The sequence below is a fragment of the Pongo pygmaeus genome, chromosome 14 (assembly GCF_028885625.2).
Source record: "Pongo pygmaeus isolate AG05252 chromosome 14, NHGRI_mPonPyg2-v2.0_pri, whole genome shotgun sequence".
Classification (NCBI taxonomy): domain Eukaryota; kingdom Metazoa; phylum Chordata; class Mammalia; order Primates; family Hominidae; genus Pongo; species Pongo pygmaeus.
In genome coordinates this window covers 111,528,879-111,549,447 of record NC_072387.2, presented here as the reverse complement: position 1 = coordinate 111,549,447, position 20,569 = coordinate 111,528,879, and the positions used below count along the sequence as shown (strand labels likewise).

The following is a 20,569-nucleotide window of genomic DNA, read 5'->3' as shown; positions in this document are numbered from 1 at the left end:
ATAAACAACAGATATCTATGCTTTGCAGTTCTGGAGTCCGGGAAGTCCAAGATCAAGCCACCTGAAGATTCAGTGTCTAGCGAGAGCCTGCTTCCTACACATAGATGGCACCTTCTCACTGTGTCCTCACATGGTGGAATTGTCAAGCTAGCTTTCTGGGGTCTCTTTTGTTATTTATTTATTATTTTATTATTATTATAATTACTTTTAGAGACATGGTCTCTGTCTCCCTGGCTGAATTACAGTGGTGCCATCATGGCTCACTGCAGCTTCAAACTCTTGGGCTCAAGAAATCCTCCCACCTCAGCCTCCTGAGTAGCTGGGACTACAGGCATGCACTACCACACTCTGGGGTCTCTTTTGTAAGAGCACCATTCCCTTTCATGAGGACTCCACCCTCATGACCTAATCACCTCCCAAGGACCCCACCTTCTAATACCATCGACTTTGGGGCTAGGTTTCAACATGTAATTTTTAAGAAGGGCACAAACATTCAGGCCAAAGTAATGTGCACAAATCAGCAAATAAAGTAGTATATGGTGGATAAGACATTTATTTTCTGAATAAATACCTCTGGTAGAAGCAGGCTTGATTTCCCCTAAGAGGGTATAATCAGTTGAATAGTGTTCCTCAAAATTCATGTCCACCTAGGACCCCAGGGTGTCACCTCATTTGGAAATAGGGTCTTTACAGATATAATTAAAGACTAGGGCTGAATCATCCTGGATTTAGAGTGGGCCCTAAGTCCGAAGACTATTGTGCTTATGGGAGAAAGGAGAGGGGAGCTTGGACACACAGAGAGGCAGGTAAGATAGCCATGTGAAGAGAGAGGCAGAGCAGGGAGTGATGCTGTCACAAGCCAAGGAACGCCAAAAGCCACCACAAGTTAGAAACAGCAAGGAAGGATTCTCTCCTAGATCCTTGGGAGGGATCCTGACATTTTTCAATTTCAAATTTCTGATCTCCAGAGCTGTGAGAATAAATTTCTGTTGTTTTCAGCCATCAAATATGTGGTCATTTGTTTTTGCAGCCCTAGGAATCTAACCTGAGGGCAGGGTTGGGGTATACCTCCAATGTGGATCATAAGGGGTCACCTGCAGCTAAGAGAGAAGTGGTGTTTCAAAATCGGGCTCTTCAAAGAAGCACTATGCAAATGAAGGGTTTCTGGGGAGCATCTGAGGACAGCCTAACTTTCTCTGGGCTATTTCCCAGCATTGGTCCTGAGGAGCGTCTCTCTGGACAACGTGCAATGGTTTTACTGCTAACCTCGCCTTGGCTCATTGCCCCCCTGAGCATGCGCCTCACTTCTCAGAAGTGTCACCCCTCACTGTAGCTGCGAAAGCCCAAACAAAAACCTGGGGACAAAGCAGACAAGGAGCCAGCTTAGCAGCGGACCAAGCAGGAAGGCTGGGCTGGGAACAGATTGTAGGGAGCTGATATGGATTTGCTGGTCAGTTCTTTGATTTAATAATGGAAAATGTGCTCAAACTGCACCTACTCAGACTCATCCACAAAATTCTTAGTTTCATTAACAAGGAAAATATAATCCTGAGGAATGCCTCTCCTCAACACATAAGATAATATGAATGGCAAAAAAGACAACATGGAAAACAATTAGTACTGTTGTGGTAACAGAACTAAATAATATTTTATTATTAAATATCACCATGGCTATTCTAGGAAAAAGAGTGGCTAAATACATTCCTCCATATTATTTTTCAAAGCAGAAATTATCTATGGTGAAAACCCAAAATGCATTTCTGACAAAGCCCCTTTTCTGGACTCTTTGACAATTCTATCTATTCAGCCAATTATCTTTCATATAGAACAAATAATCATTGTCCTGTATGCTGCCGGTATTCAAACGTGCCTAAGGTGGTTCATTGTTCAAGATCCCCTCTCTCTATTTCTCTCTACACCCCTACCCGACCCACCCAACCCTCTTGCCCTTGACTCATTCCTTTCCCTCCCATCCCTATTCAACAAAGCTTTGGGAAAGGACACCACAGAGCAATAGGTTTTGTGCAACTTTTAAGCACTCCCTAAAGCCCTGTTTGCTCAGTGGGAGGTAGGGCAAAAACTAAAGTGTCCATCCTCCTGCTGCAGGACGGTGCCTGTTATACAATCCTGCAGAGTGGTGAGTCTTCATGTGGCTGCTCAGCAGAATCACCCAGGGAGCTTTTAAAATCCCGGACGCCCAGGCCATATTGCAGACAAATTAAGTCAGGTGGGAACTCAGCACTGGTATTTTAAAAATACTTCTGCAAGCTCTCCAAGTGCCCTCATCTCCTCCATGATTTTTTTAAGGATGAAGCCCACCTGACTTACATCTCCTTCCGGAAAACTTTATCCCTTGAGTCTGAAATTGTTTTCCTGTTTCCTCTGCCATCTTCCCTGAGTTGTCATGTGGCCCACTTTCAATACTCCAATCTGGCCAAATATGACTTCCTGGGAGACGGTCCCTGCCCTCCGTACTTACAGCAGTCCCCAGACTTCATGTTGGCCACTCTCTCATATTCTCTTGATTTCCCTTCTCATAGGACTATCTGAAGTTATTTGTTTTCTGGTTTAACTTATTTTCCCAAACTCTATGACATCTGTTGCCTTGTCTATTTTTTCTCAGCAGTAAGAGTGGTTCTGGGAACACAGGAGGATCCTGGTAAATATATGTTGACTGGGTGAGTGAATGAATGAATGTATGAACGTTGACCTTGTTTTCTCTATTAAATCGTATGCCCTGGAGGTCATTTGTATGCCATCTACTTAAAACCCTTGTAAGCCCTTACAATTGTATATTAAAGTTAACAAAGAAGTTTCCTATATACCATTTCAAGTGTCTCTCACAACAACATTTCAGAGTAAACAGCAATTGTTATAATGCCATTTTTATAGATAACAAAATTAAGGGTCCAAAAAGTTTTTTTTTAAAATACAAAACTCTACAGAGTCACATTAATAATAAGTGGTGTGAGACATCAGCTCTATGAGGGTGTCATGCAGCCACATGGCCATGTCTTCCATTCCTGCCCCTCAGAGCACATGCCCTCACAGTTGGAGCCTGGCTGATTTGGTAAGCTACGGACGCTGAGGGAAGGCATGGCGTTGGCAGCGTGTGTGTCTTTCTACCCAAACAAGAAACTGATGCCTGTTAATAGCGTTTCCAGGGACCTTGCCGGTGAAGAGGAGAGTATCACTGATGAACAGATGAGCGGGGGTGAGTAGTGTCGGCCTGTGCTCACTCTGTCATACCCTTGTGTGGTCACAAGACTCCAGGCCTCCTAACACATCCAAAATCTTATTTATTAAGAAGCCTAACCTAAAAACTGCAATCCCTCTGGGTTTTCCTCTCTATGTAGAGTTATCCAGAATATATCTAGACTCAAGCATAAATCATGTCACTTGGATTTTGCTACCACCTTTTTTTTTAATAATTATATTAAACTACACTCAAGAGGGTGAGTTTTGCAATTCACTCTCACCATTGCAACTATAACTCAACAGTATCATTAACCATACCCAGACTTCCAGCAAATTAAAGGAAGCAATAGGAGAGACTTTACCAGGCACTACATACTCCATATTTTCTTATGTTTTTCACATTCCTTTTAACTTCCTTTAGTTAACTATTATACAATACAAGGCTCTGCAAAGAAATCTTGGCAAAAGAGTTAATATCTTTATAAAGGACTTTATACATGACCTCAAAATATTTGCTGTTTCACCCTAGAGACCACCCAAATCTTAAGCAGCTTACAACTGTACCATGCCAGGCCATTTGGTATTATTTACTAACATCCACATGGCATGAATATTTTGAGCATCAAAGAGGCCAAAATTATTTATAAACTTAAATAGGAAGCCAAAGAATTTTGCCTTTTTGCCTTTATCCAAATAGTAGGCAACACATGAAAAATAAATATTTATGGAGAACCAAAATCTCGTCCATCTTAAATTGTTATATTCCAAAGGAAAGACTGCCATAACGGAAGAATATATTAGTTTGAATCCCTAGCAGACTCTTGGTAGAAAGCAGAGTCTGAAAGAACGATGGGTTAGTCACATGATTCTCATGAGGCGTAGTTAGTCGCATCTTAGTCTGTCTAGTTAGCTTTGCAAAACCAGACACAAAGTCTGCTATGAAGGTATGTCAGAAATGACAGGCATGGTATCCATTTGAGTAGATATAAAATCTAGGGTCCAGATGAGTCAGAACACAGTGTCAAATTCACTTATTGCAAAGAGAGGTTAAAGGGAGGCAATGCAAGCTTATGGAGCTAAGTTCAAGGTTACCGAGCAGGGTTTTGCTGCCAGTTCAGTGTATGACTTGCTGGGTCACACAGCTGGCTAGTGACTGAACCCAGACTAACTCAGGGTCTACTCACCTCTACCCAGTAGCTTACTGTTCAACTAACTGTGCAACGTGTCCCTTTCCCATTTTAAACGTGTAGGTATCTATATACGTACCCAATATCTAGATAATAGTAATCTCATTCTCAAACTACAAATCTGACTGCTGACAGTTGTCATTTTAATACTTTGCTGATATAAATGCCTTTGAATTAAACAATTTTGGATTTGTGTTTGTTTTCTCATCTTCTGTCAGTAGTTAAGTAAACATGATACGAGGTGCAGAAGGGCACATGAAAGGATGCTAAACTATTTGTCTTGTTCATGGAAAAACTTGAATCTCACTAAATTCAGTTAAATAAAACTTGGCATTTTAGCAATGACCTAATGGATGGGCATGAAGCAACGTTAACTTGGCGTTCTTATGACATCATTTTACTAACGATTAACCTCATAAGACAATTATGACATAGAGAGCTCTGCAAAGACGCGGCTTTTTCTGTCTGAAACCTGTCAATCACACAAGAAGAAGTTAGGTAAGAGGGGAGAGACATATTTCCCCCCAGGCTGTCTCCCACCATTTTCTTATTTTTTCTAAATCATCACAAGTGAGTATGCTTCCTGTTCTTTACACATTATTTCCATCATAACTCAGAGTTTCTGTCCCTGCTGTTCCTCCTACCTGGGATGTCCTTTCATTTTTTTTCTAAATTATCATCTGGCTAATGCTACTATTCATCTCTGCAGACACCCACTAGGTTCACTCATTTCATGAAGCCACATTTGCACACAAATTGAGCAAATGTCATCTTCCTCTGATTCTCAAGACACTCAATCCCTTCTCCCGACATATTTGTCACAATTATCACAAATGCTTAGCTCAGGGGTAGCAGGCTTTTTCTGTAAGGGGCTACATGAGAAATATTTCAGGCTTTGTGGGCCATGTGCTCTCTGTGGCCACTACTCAACTTTGCCATTACAGCAAGAAAGTAGCCATATGTAAACAAATGAGCGTGATGATCTCATAAAACTTTATTTACAAAAAGAGAATGTAGGCCTAACCCCAGTTTTCTGACCACTAGCTTAGCCCAGAGATACATGGTGGTAAGATCAATAAATATTAGATTAACTATGATAAGCAACATCATTTATGAAAATATGATGTACATGTTTTCTGTATGCTGTGAGTAGAGAGTATCTGCATTCATTTTGCAACTATAGCACAATGACCAACCCTATTAAGTTTTGTGTATCCTAAGAGTGGCATCGCAGGTTCTGATCAGCTATGTGACTCTACAGGCTACACAAAGGGATAACACTCTGCTTCACTGGTTTTCGATTAGAAAGAACATCTGTTGAGGCTGATTCTATGAAGATTATGGCTGATAACCAGAGCAAATTGTTTCCCATAAAAGTATCTGGTTTGCCTGTTTATATTGAATGAAATCAGGTAAATAACTTTTAAAGTTCTCCACTACAATCTGCACTATAATTTTAGTGTTTTAATAGAAATAAATACATAATCATAGTAACAAAATTGTCATAGCTGTCACATTTATTTTAAGCTTGCTTGGAGAAATTGGAATTAAATTCAAATCCAATTTTCTATTTTCGTTTCAAATAGATTTTGACAATATTGGTTGCAGTCTTTAATAGGAAGTTATCTTAGCCAAAGAATTTCACTGGTTTTCAACTTACAACATAAAAATAATGCAAAATGAAATGAAACTTGTCTATTTATTTGGATCAGTTCCTATCTTTGATACAAACTGTTCTGTTGCCATAGATAAAGATTGTTTATTTAGAACAGGAAAAAAATACTCTCTCTTACTTGGTAGTAATACAGTTTTCGGGACTATTAGTTAGAAAAACTTCAGTTAATTAAAATATATTATGTTTATTATTTTCCACTGAATTATTTTCTATCATCTCTTAAAAATAAACAAAACTATTAAATTCAGCTTCTGGAGTCTTCTTTTCTCTCTGTTCTGTTGAATATAACAATAGCAAGATGAAAGGCAAGATCAAACACAAGAGGAGAAATAAGGAACATAAATACCCACTGCAAAGGGGAGTCTCTGAAAAATCAACTTGAATGAGATCGTCTCTTCTATTTAACAAGGCTCTTTTCCATTCCCTTTAATAATTTCCTTTCACATATGTGGATTATGTCATTAGCTTAGTAAATGCTGCTTCATCATATGACTGAGAGATTTAATACTGGATTTAACTAGGACCTTCAAGTAGATGACTATTCTGAGCACCTGCACCTTTGGCTATCTCTATGAGAATACACAATGTCCCAACACAGAAATCCAAGTGCATCAAAAAGATAGATAAAGGATACCAGAAGCACCCTATTTAATTCTCCCTCGATCTCAGTCTTCTCATGTCAGTACTATCCTTAATAACCTCATAATAAATAACAATTACATTCCTGATGTGTTCTGAAATGTACGATGCATATACAGTTTAAGATATCATAACGAGTACAAAGAAAGCAAATGATAAACAGGCTTTTCTATTTCTACATGTAATATTACTATTATGGGCTATTGCATGGTAATAGAGCATATACAAGCCATAATAGTGGGCATTGTCAGTTCAAGGGTGCATGGAAGACTCCCTGGTGGTATGCAGGCTTATTTTTGTCATTTAATGTCCATAACATGACAAAGTCCAGGCCTTTCCTTCTGAAACAATTCACCAATTCATTTATATTTCTCCTTATTTGATGCACACTAAAAGCAGGACCATTCCTCTTGGATAAGAAATAGTAAATAAGTTAATTTTGCAGGGTCATTTATTTATCATCTTTGGCTATAGTTTATAAAAACTAGTTTTCAAATGGCATAACTCAGTGCATGACTATTCCAGGGTCCTCTAGCACTGGCAGAAATAATGAATAAATCTAGCAGAAAGCTCAGAAAAGAGTAAATCTGAATCCCACTTGCTTTCTCAAAGTACTACTGGAAGAACACATTGGGGTTCTCTTGTCACCTAAACACTCAGCACATTTCCTGCAGCAGCAAACTTATGATAAGATGGTTAATTAAGCCACAAAGAATTTTAAAATATAATCAGAATCACTATATATGGTATGCTGCTTAAATGAAAATGTTTGGAGGACTTCCAAATTTTTAAACTTTCTCTTTGTTCCAAATAAATAAACTCTCTGTAAACATGAATAAGAAAGGTAATGATTCAGCTGTCCAAAATTACATAGAGTAAAAAACACACAGGTCAGAAAAAAAACAGGGGGGGGAAAGAAAGCATGTATCATGAAAACTTCTCTGAAATATAAAACAGGAAATTAAAGATGGGCTTTGCCAATAAAAAGGAAAGATAAATGGTGACTTCATTGAAAAATATCCAGATGGTGAGAATTTGGCATGCTATTATTCTTTGAAAGCATGTTCCTAGGTAAGGGAATTGAAACAATTCTTAATTCATTAATTAAAGCATGCTAATTGAGAAAAATGAGGACATGGTTTCTATTTTCTAGAAGTCACAATATTAAATAATTAGCCTCCATCTATCATTCTTCCCCCATTTCACACCTTCCCTTATGGGGGTGTATGGTTACATGTTTAAGGAACTAAAACATATGCAATACCTCTTAGAACAAGTCTGATAAAAGAAAACCAAAAGGCAAACAGGACAGATAAGAAAAGCACATGGGATTGCAGTATCAAACGAAAGGATGACTTAGACACAAGGACAAACGATGATCAAAGAAGGCAAATACTGAAAACACAAGCCTCTGAATAATAATGCCTGCAGATAAATCATTCATTTTGATTACTATAGAAGTCAATGAAAGAAGTTTGATAAATGGCAAAAGTTTGTAACACCAACAGCAAAATACATTGAGAAGAGCTAACAGATTATTTAAATTGTCACTAGTGGTGGGTGAAGAAGACTTTTCTTATGCCCCTGGCAGGAGAGCACATCTGTATAATTTATTTTAGAGATTATAAATTGGACTTTTTTCTTCAAAATATTTAACTTATTTTGTTTTTCATTTAGACCTATGTATTCCATATCCAAGAATTAATACTAAGAGATTTGTACATGAATCCTGCTACAAGAATATAAATTATGGCATTTAGAACTTGAATAAGAGAACATACAGATATCTAATAAAAAGAGGATTGATTGAATTATTTTGCTACAACTATATAATGGAATATTATGCAGCCATTTCAATTATTCTGCAGAATTATATTTGTAACAGGAAATATGTTTAATATATATTGTCCAATAAATTGGCATGTAACAAGAACCTGTAAGTTATCCAAAACAACAATCTTGGAGTCAGAGAACATGCATTAATTTTTTTTAAACTTGCACCACTGGAATTATGTAAAATGGCAAACTGTTCAGACATCTAATTTCTTTTTCTGTAAAAAGAATAATAATTATATGTCTTCCTACCTCATTGTGTTTTTAGGAAATTTTAAAAAATGTATTCAATGTTCTTATCATTTTACCTGTTGACTAAGTGCACATAAATGCTGTTGATAAAACAGCATAAATACATCATTTATAAAATATATGCATGGTTTTTTTAGACCTATGTATTCCATATCCAAGAATTAATACTAAGAAATTTGTACATGAATCCTGCTACAAGAATATAAATTATGGCATTTATAAATTATGTATATAATATAAAATATAAATTACGTAAGTATGATTTTTGTTGTGTTTGTTTACCTTGGCTTAACCACATTCCCTACATTTTATATGGGGAATCGATTATCAGTCAGGGGTTCTCCTGCAATAACACCTCCCTCCAAAATCTCACTTGTTTAAAACAACAGGAGTTTCTTTCTCACTCACATCATAGAACATTGGTGGATTAACAGAGGTTTCTGCTTCCCATCCCCATTCAGAGACCCAGGCTAATGGGTCAGAGACGATCTCCTGCGCTGCAAATCCTCCTGCCTGAGAGAATGGCAGATTTTTCCCTGCCTCTTATAGCTTCTGCTCAGATGTGATGCAAACTAATTTTACTCACATTTTTTTTAAGCCAAAGTCAAACTGATGCTCAGGAGAACATCGATAATAATAATGATGTATTCTTTAATCAGGAATAATGTAAAACTAATGTTTAGTCTATCATAAGCCATTATAGTTTTTGAGCAGAACACTAGGAGACTAGAGAAAGTGTTTTCCCACCTTTACTCCCAGGAACCGAAATTAGGACGAATGTCTTTATATCTATATTGGCTATATGAGCTACATCTAGTTACATGAAAATATATCTACAGCCAATATGGTATAGAAATCAAGGAATCACAGGATAGAGAATGTAAGATATTATCTAAGTTATTCTACCTTCAAGACATAATGATCACACTTAGTCACCACCAGCAGAAATAAGAAATGAGAAATTTAACTTAATTTCTGATATATATATCACATATACGATATATATATGATATAAGGCTATATATATATCACATATATGATATATATATAAGGCTATATATATCATATATATGATATAGGGCTATATATATTATATATAATATATATTATATATTATATATAATATATATTATATATTATATATAATATATATTATATATAATATATATATTACCCTATATATAATATTATATATATAAATATATATTATATATATGATATATATATTATATTATATATATATTTATATATATATATATAAAAATCCTAATAGAATATACTGAAGTTCGTCAGGGACCAGGTGAAGGCTATATATATATATATAAAATATATATATATAAAATATATATATATAAAATATATATATATAAAAAATATATATAATATATATAAAATATATATATAAAATATATATAAAATATATATATAAAATATATATAAAATATATATATAAAATATATATAAAATATATATATAAAATATATATAAAATATATATATAAAATATATATAAAATATATATATAATATATATATAAAATATATATATATAATATATATATAAAATATATATATATAAAAAATATATACGGTATAAGGCTATCCTTATATCGTATATCTATGGACTTCACCTGGTCCCTGACGAACTTCAGTATATTCTACTAGGATTTTTTTTTCCAGCTGGTGAGCTGATGAGGCTGGCAGGATTGAGAAACTGATGGGTCTTATAATTGCTTTCCTAACTCATGTAACCACAGCTGCAGTTTTCATTCATAAATTGCAAAACGAACTCTTTAAAAGTTTTCATACTGGTCATGTGCTTCAAAACATCCAGTACCAATGAGTTTGCAGATATGGCACTATGAGAAAGAAAGAGTCCCTGACCTTGACCAAAAGCACTCAACTGGCTGTCATAAATTATTGGTTTTCCTTTTCAAAAATCTTACATATTGTCATGATTCCCTGCAAAATCACTTTGCTCATGTAAGGAAACTGATGAAGCTTATTTAGTTTTAAAGTACTTCAAGAGGCTGAAATGTATTATAAACAATTTTAAAAACCTTAATTCTATACATTTATTCAACACCTTTTTAATAAAATAAAGTTTAAACATACTCTATTGCTTAAAAAATGGTAATTAAATAAGTTAGTGAATCTCGAGAAAGACAGGAAATATGCATGTTTGAGGAAAAACCTAGTGGAGTTTATAAAAGATCAATATATTAAGTCCCCAATAATTTTATTTTACTTGTTCTACATATTAAAAAATTTAGAGACAAATGAAAACCATTGGTATAAGTATATACTTACAGTGATTTTCTCTGTTTGAGAGCTATTTTGTATGCTTTTCTTATTTTTCTATTATATGGTTTGACATTTTTAACTTCAAAATATAAAAGCATTTGTTAAAAGTATACATTTTGTTCATTTCTTTGTTTTAAAATATAAGTGCATATCCCTATTGGTTTCTGTTCTGTTTACTTCTACTAGTGACATAACCATTTGGAGTTTAAATAATTTTACCAAATGTGAACCCTTTAAATAATGTTTTAAGATATCAGACCTCCCTTTGCTTTGTTTATCACTTTAAGATAACAGTAAAAATCACTGTACCTAAAGTTCTCTAACTTAAATGTAACTGAAAAAGTTTCCTCAAGATCAAAAATCTATTTTTGAGATAAAGTCATTTTCTTTCCCTCCCAAGGTTTTCAATTTGAAATGGAATTGTCCCCAGGATTATAATACATTTTTGAAAATATACACAGATTTTTTTTAAAAAAGAGACAGTGGTTAGCCTTCCTATGTTCATTTTTTTACATGGCTGGGCCCAATAGATAAAGCTTTTTGTAAATGTAAAATAATAATGTAAAATTATTTTTGCTGTAGATTACAAGTGTTGGTAACTAAGCAGTCTGAGGGATATGAATTTATTCTTTATTACTTTAAAAGCATGATGGCTTATGCAGCACTATAATGACAATATTACAATGCAGATAGAGCAGTGGTTCCTGTCTGGGGTTGCTGGTGAAATACAGGGCTAGTCAAAAATACTTCTGAAATTAAAAAAAATTATTATACCCATATCCTACTCCTCCACTCTTCTACTTACAACCATTAGGGGAAAATACTGGATATGAGAAAATATCTATGCTGCAAACAATCTGAGACACTTTATGGAGTTTTCTTTATAAACAATACTCTAAAGAATCAAAAAGACAGAAAATACCAAGAAATGGCAAGGATGTGGAGAAACTGGAAACTCCACACGCTGCTGGCGGAATGTAAAATGGTATTGCCATTTTGAAGACAGTCCTGCGCTACCTCAAAAGGTAAAACAGAGTCACTCTATGACCCAGCAATTCCACTCACAGATACAGACCCCAAAGAAATTAAAAGACATGTCCACCCAAAAACTCGCAAAGGAATGTTTGTAGCAGCATAATTATTCATAATGGCCAAAAAGTAGAAACCCCATGTCCAAATGCCCATTAACTGATGAAGGATTAAATAACGGTGGTGTATCCATACAACAGGATATTATTCAGCCATAAAAAGCAATGAAGGACTGGCATATGCTAAAACTTTGAAAAACCTTGCAAACACTTAGGCTAAGTGAAAAAAGCCAGATGCAAGAAGATCACATATTTTATGATTCCATTTGTATGGAATATTCAGAATAGACAAGTCCAAAGAGACAGAAAGTCGATTGGTGGTTTCTAGGGGTTCTGGGACAAGAGAATGGGGAGTGGCTGCTATAGGGTAACAGGGTTTTTTATGATGATAAACATTTTTTTGGAAATGGACAGTGGTGATGGCTGCATAATTATGTTAATATATTAAAATACTGAGTGGTATGTGAATTTTATGGTATGTGAATTGTATCCATATTAAAATACATTTTTTAAAAAAGAAAAATGCAACGTAAAATTAAATTTCTGATCTAATGTTCAAGTGAAGAAAGTCTTTCTCTGTTTCCTCTTTCTTGAACAAAATTGGTAATAATGTCAATTATGAGTTCTTCAAAAGCATATTTCATATTAACTTTGCTATTCTCATGTGAGAAGTGAAATTGCATTTCTTATTTTGATAAATCAAGAGGAATGGAACCCGTGTTCTTCCAGATGAATTTGTCCTTCTCCAATTTGTATTGATCTGATACCAAGAACACACCTGAGGCTACATGCCTTCCTTCTAAAATGGCAAAAGCTTATTCATAGCTATTTGTTTATACAATGAATTTTCAAAAGCCAACACTGTCCTCAAAATAATGTTACTGGGTTTCATAAATGTCAGTGGCAATTAGATGGTCTCATTCAGAAAGCTTTAAGCAAACGTCTAAACTGTGTTTCTTTTTTTAATGTAACATTGAACTGAACTGAACTGAAATTGAACATACCTTAAGGCTAAAGTAGACTGACAGTGAGAGAGAGTGTCTGTGTGCAAAAGACATATATATACAGGAAGAGAAACATATTTCTCCACGTACTTTCATTCATGGAGACTGGATTTATTATTAGTTCTAAAAAGACTAATAGCCCCTCATTCAGGGGTCTCAGCTGTTTTTTAAATTAAGATGTGTGTGCATTCCACACCACACCTATTCCAAAATTGACCACGTAGTTGGAAGTAAAGCACTCCTCAGCAAATGTAAAAGAACAGAAATTATAACAAACTGTCTCTCAGACCACAGTGCAATCAAACTAGAACTTAGGATTAAGAAACTCACTCAAAACCGCTCAACTACATGGAAACTGAACAACCTGCTCCTGAATGACTACTGGGTACATAACGAAATGAAGGCAGAAATAAAGATGTTCTTTGAAACCAATGAGAACAAAGACACAACATACCAGACTCTCTGGGACGCATTCAAAGCAGTGTGTAGAGGGAAATTTATAGCACTAAATGCCCACAAGAGAAAGCAGGAAAGATCTAAAATTGACACCCTAACATCACAATTAAAAGAACTAGAGAAGCAAGAGCAAACACATTCAAAAGCTAGCAGAAGGCAGGAAATAACTAAGATCAGAGCAGAACTGAAGGAAATAGACACACAAAAAACCCTTCAAAAAATCAATGAATCCAGGAGCTGGTTTTTTGAAAGGATCAACAAAATTGATAGACCGCTAGCAAGACTAATAAAGAAGAAAGAGAAGAATCAAATAGACGCAATAAAAAATGACAAAGGGGATATCACCACCAATCCTACAGAAATACAAACTACCATCAGAGAATACGATAAACACCTCTACACAAATAAACTAGAAAATCTAGAAGAAATGGATAAATTCCTCAACACATACACTCTCCCAAGACTAAGCCAGGAAGAAGTTGATTCTCTGAATAGACCAATAACAGGCTCTGAAATTGAGGCAATAATTAATAGCTTACCAACCAAACAAAGTCCAGGACCAGATGGATTCACAGCCGAATTCTACCAGAGGTACAAGAAGGAGCTGGTACCATTTCTTCTGAAAATATTCCAATCAATAGAAAAAGAGGGAATCCTCCCTAACTCATTTTATGAGGCCAGCATCATCCTGATACCAAAGCCTGGCAGAGACACAACAAAAAAAGAGAATTTTAGACCAATATCCTTGATGAACATTGATGCAAAAATCCTCAATAAAATACTGGCAAACAGAATCCAGCAGCACATCAAAAAGCTTATCCACCATGATCAAGTGGGCTTCATCCCTGGGATGCAAGCCTGGTTCAACATATGAAAATCAATAAATGTAATCCACATATAAACAGAACCAAAGACAAAAAACACATGATTATCTCAACAGATGCAGAAAAGGCCTTTGACAAAATTCAACAACCCTTCATGCTAAAAACTCTCAATAAATTAGGTATTGATGGGATGTATCTCAAAATAATAAGAGTTATCTATGACAAACCCACAGCCAATATCATACTGAATGGACAAAAACTGGAAGCATTCCCTTTGAAAACTGGCACAAGACAGGGATGCCCTCTCACACCACTCCTATTCAATATAGTGTTGGAAGTTACGGCCAGGACAATCAGGCAGGAGAAGGGAATAAAGGGTATTCAATCACGAAAAGAGGAAGTCAAATTGTCCCTGTTTGCAGATGACATGATTGTATATCTAGAAAACCCCATTGTCTCAGCCCAAAATCTCCTTAAGCTGATAAGCAACTTCAGCAAAGTCTCAGGATACAAAATCAATGTGCAAATATCACAAGCATTCTTATACACCAATAACAAACAGAGAGCCAAATCATGAGTGAACTCCCATTCACAATTGCTTCAAAGAGAATAAAATACCTAGGAATCCAACTTACAAGGGATGTGAAGGACCTCTTCAAGGAGAACTACAGACCACTGCTCAATGAAATAAAAGAGGATAACAACAAATGGAAGAACATTCCATGCTCATGGATACGAAGAATCAATATCGTGAAAATGGCCATACTGCCCAAGGTAATTTACAGATTCAATGCCATCCCCATCAAGCTACCAATGACTTTCTTCACAGAATTGGAAAAAACTACTTGAAAGTTCATATGGAACCAAAAAAGAGCCTGCATTGCCAAGTCCATCCTAAGCCAAAAGAACAAAGCTGGAGGCATCACGCTACCTGACTTCAAACTATACTACAAGGCTACAGTAACCAAAACAGCATGGTACTGGTACCAAAACAGATACAGACCAATGGAACAGAACAGAGCCCTCAGAAATAATTCCACATATCTACAACCATTTGATCTTTGACAAACCTGACAAAAAGAAGAAATGGGGAAAGAATTCCCTATTTAATAAATGGTGCTGGGAAAACTGGCTAGCCATGTGTAGAAAGCTGAAACTGGATCCCTTCCTTACACCTTATACAAAAATTAATTCAAGATGGATTAAAGACTTACATATCAGACCTAAAACCATAAAAACCCTAGAAGAAAACCTAGGTAATACCATTCAGGACATAGGCATGGGCAAGGACTTCGTGTCTAAAACACCAAAAGCAATGGCAACAAAAGCCAAAATTGACAAATGGGATCTAATTAAACTAAAGAGCTTCTGCACAGCAAAAGAAACTACCATCAGAGTGAACAGGCAACCTACAGAATGGGAGAAAATTTTTGCAACCTACTCATCTGACAAAGGGCTAATATCCAGAATCTACAATGAACTCAAACAATTTTACAAGAAAAAGACAAACAACCCCATCAAAAAGTGGGCAAAGGATATGAAGAGACACTTCTCAAAAGAAGACATTTATGCAGCCAAAAGACACACGAAAAAATGCTCATCATCACTGGCCATCAGAGAAATGCAAATCAAAACCACAATGAGATACCATCTCACACCAGTTAGAATGGCAATCATTAAAAAGTCAGGAAACAACAGGTGCTGGAGAGGATATGGAGAAATAGGAACACTTTTACACTGTTGGTGGGACTGTAAACTAGTTCAACCATTGTGGAAGTCAGTGTGGTGACTCCTCAGGGATCTAGAACTAGAAATACCATCTGACCCAGCCATCCCATTACTGGGTATATACCCAAAGGATTATAAATCATGCTGCTATAAAGACACATGCACACGTATGTTTATTGCGGCACTATTCACAATAGCAAAGACTTGGAACCAACCCAAATGTCCAACAATGATAGACTGGATTAAGAAAATGTGGCACATATACACCATGGAATACTATGCAGCCATAAAAAAGGATGAGTTCATGTCCTTTGTAGGGACATGGATGAAGCTGGAAACCATCATTCTCAGCAAACTATTGCAAGGACAAAAAACCAAACACCGCATGTTCTCACTCATAGGTGGGAATTGAACAATGAGAACACATGGTCACAGGAAGGGGAACATCATACTCTGGGGACTGTTGTGGGGTGGGGGTAGGGGGGAGGGATAGCATTAGGAGATATACCTAATGCTAAATGATGAGTTAATGCATGCAGCACACCATCATGACACATGTATATATATGTAACAAACCTGCACGTTGCACACATGTACCCTAAAACTTAAAGTATAATAATAAAAAATAAAATAAAAAATAAAAAACAAAAAAAGCAGAAAACAAAAAACAAACAAAAAACAAACACACAAAAAAAACATGTGTGTGCATTGAATTCATTTGAATCGTGATGGAGAGGCCGTGGCAAGCCCTGAGACCTCACTTACCCCTCCCAGAGCAAGGCAGATCAGAGCTTCCCTGGCACTTCCTGATGCTCTCCTCAGCTGACAGTGTGCAGGACTGTGGGTGCTCACACTTCTTCCCGTACCAGCCTGCTTTGCAGTCACATCTTCCGCAATTACACTGTCCATGACCTTCACCGTGAGAGTGGCAAAAAATAAAAATGTACATAAAGATAATGAAGTCGGAATTAGTTTTCATTCTAACAGCAAATGTCACAAATGAGTCAGGATCTTGATGAACATGATATAAACACATTAAGGCAAAGGCACATTTTTCTCAAATTCTTAAATAACTGATTTATATGACTTGATCTTGAGGGGTAAAGAAAAGCAACAGATAAGATAAACAGTTTAGTAAGGCTATAAACTTCAAGCTGTCAAATTCCAGGTGCATGTGATTGTATTGGTCTGCTGGGGCCTTAAAGGAGTATTCGGGCTGGGCGCTGTGGCTCACATCTATAATCCCAGCACTTTGGGAGGGCGAGGAGGGCAGATCACGAGGTCAGGAGTCCAAGACCAGCCTGATGAACATGGTGAAACCCTGGTCTCTGTTAAAAATACGAAAATTAGCCAAGCGTGGTGGCGTGCACCTGTAATCCCAGCTACTTAGGAGGCTGAGGCAGGAGAATCACTTGAGCCCGGAGGGGCGGACATTGCAGTAAGCCAAGTTCATGCCACTGCACTCCAGCCTGAGTGACAGAGCGAGACTCCGTCTCAAAAAAACAGAAAAAAAAAAAAAAAAAAGAAAAAACGGAAAGGAGTATTTGGTGGATTTGGCAATTAATTTGCATGGAGGGGAGTCACAGGGAAGGACAAACAATGTATTTTTGAAGCAGGATTTTTTTTTTTTTGCTTTTTAGACTACTTTTTAATATATAAATGCTCCTTTCTCAGTAATTAATGCTATAAGTGAAATTAAAATCAGTATGGATGTAGAAAAATTGACATTAACAGCCAAGTAGACATAATTAACATTTCTAGAGCATGCTAACAAACAATATCAGAGAGAGTACATATTCTTTTAAGACTTAGTTTTTTTTTTTTTAGAGCAGTTTTAGGTGCACAGCAAAATTGAGAGAGATGCAGAGATATTCCATATACCTCTTTCTCCCTCATGTGCATAGCCTTCTCCATTATCAACAATTCCCACCAGAGAGGTACATTTGTTGTAACTGATGAGCGTATATTGACACATCACTATTACCCAAAGTGAATAGTTGACATTAGGGTCCACTCTTAGTGTACATTGTATGAGTGTGAGTAAACATATAGTGACATGAATTCATCACTCATACAGAGTAATTTCACTGCCCTGAAAACCCTCTGTGATCTGCCTAGTCGTCCGTCCCTTTCCCACACCTTTCCCCAATCCCTGACAACCTGATCTTTTCACTGTCCTCCATAATTTTGCCTTTTCCTTAATGTTATATAGTTGGAGTCATACAGTATATGTAGTCCTTTCAGTTTTTTTTTTTCAGTTGGTAATATGCATCTAAGATTCCTCTATGGATAAATAAACTGTGGTATATCCAAAGAATGGAATATTATTCAGAGCAGGATTTTTTTAAATTAACCATTTAATGGATCATTATTTATTAAGGTCTCACAACCACGGTCAAATTGGGGGCCATGAACTGACAAAAAGCATGAAATCTAGAATTCAGAAGAGGTCGCTCTTTTCTTCCCCAAGATTTATTGAGGTATAAGTGACAAAAAAATTGTAGATTCTTAAAGTATGTAACATGATGTTTAGATATGCATATGCATTGTGAAATGATTACCACAACCAAGATAACAAACATATCCCTCACCTCACACAGTTAACTTTGTGTGCATGTCTATGTGCAGTGAGAATACCTAAGATCTACTCTCCTCATACAATGCAAGTAGAAAGTATTACAAACTATAGTAACCATGCTGTATATTAGATCTCCAGAACGTATTCATCTTGTAACTTTGAAAGTTTGTACGCAAAGTCTCCCCATTTCTCCTACCCCTCGGCCCTGGGTAACCACTCTTCTACTCTATTTCTAAGAGTTCAACGTTTTTAGATTCTACACATGAGTGAGATCGTGCAGTGTTTTCCTGTCTATGTCTGGCTTATTTTACTTAGCAGAATGTCCTCCAGGTTCATCCATGTTGTGGCAAATGAAAGGATTTCCTTCTTAAAGGATGAATACTATTCCACTGGGTATTTGTGTATACATAGATATATATATACACACATACACACACGTAAATATACGCATATTATGCATATGCATATCAAAACATCATGTTGCATATATATATATATATTCTCACATTTTCTTTACCCATTCATCTTACAACAGACACTTGTGTTGTTTTCATATCTTGGTTATTAGGAATAATGCTGCAGTGACCATGGCAGTGCAGACAGCTCTTCAAGATACTGATTTCATTTCCTTTGTACATAAATCCAGAAATTCCTAGATTGTATAATTCTCTTTTTGATTTTTTAAGGAAACTCCATAGTATCACCCATAATGGCTGTATCAATTTACATCCTCACCAACAACATGGAAGTTTTCCTTTTCTCCGCATCCCTGCCAACATCTATCTTTTGACTTTTTGATAACAGCCATCCTAACAGGTGTGAGGTCATATTTCATTGTGGTTTTTATTTGCATTTCCCTGATCAGTGACATTAAGCACTTTTTCATATACCCACTGGCCACTTGCAATATCTTCTTTGGAAAAATATCTATTCGGGTCATTTGCCCATTTTTTTAATCTGGTTATTTGATTTTTTTGCTATTGAATTGTATGAGTTAGATATAGTTTCAACGTTTGTCCTCTCCAAATCTCACGTGGAAATGGAATCCCCAATACTAGAGATGGGGCCTGGTGAGAGGTGTTTTGACTGTGGGGGCAGATCCCTAATGAATGGCTTAATGCTGTCCTTTTGGTGATGAGGGAGTTCCTGCTCTGGTAGCTCATGTAAGATCTGGTTGTTTAAAAGAGTGTGGCACCTCCTCCCAACCTCTTTTGTTCCCTCTGTCTTCCTCTCTCTCGCCATGTGATGCACTAGCTCTGCCTCCACTTTCAGCCATGATCAGAAGCTTCCTGAGACCTCACCAGGAACAGAAGCTGGTGGCATGCTTCCTGTACAGGCTGCAGAAATGTGAGCCAAAATAGACCTGTTTTCCGTTTTTTGGTTTTAGTTATTTATTTATTTACTTTTTTGAGACAGAGTCTCACTCTATTGCCCAGGCTGAAGTTCAGTGGCACGATCTCCGTTCACTGCAACCTCCATCTCCCAGGTTGAAGTGATTCTCATGTCTCACCCTCCCCAGTAGCTGGGACTACAGGTGTGCGTCAACACGTCTGGCTAATTTTTGTATTTTTAGTAGAGACGGGATTTTACCATGTTGGCCAAACTTGTCTACAACTCCTTTCCTCAATTGATTTGCCCACCTCAGCCTCCCAAAGTGCTGGGATTACAGGCATTAGCCACCATGTATGTGCCTGGCCCAAAATAAATTTATTTTCTTTATAAATTAACCAGCCTCAGGTATTTCTTTGTAGCAATGCAAAAATGGACTAGAACTCATATATTTTGAATATTAACCCCTTATTGGA

The 20,569-nt window shown here is 36.4% G+C and overlaps 1 protein-coding gene across 3 annotated transcripts in view; it reads right to left on the bottom strand.

The window, feature by feature from the left end:
• ITGBL1 (integrin subunit beta like 1) overlaps nt 1–20,569 on the bottom strand; it is a 267,344-nt gene that overhangs the window by 104,262 nt on the left and 142,513 nt on the right. For all 3 annotated transcript variants that reach the window (XM_063651087.1, XM_063651086.1, XM_054445790.2), the window contains exon 7: nt 16,952–17,098. In XM_063651087.1, the coding sequence (XP_063507157.1) occupies nt 16,952–17,098 (147 nt within the window). The remainder of the gene's footprint in view (nt 1–16,951; nt 17,099–20,569) is intronic.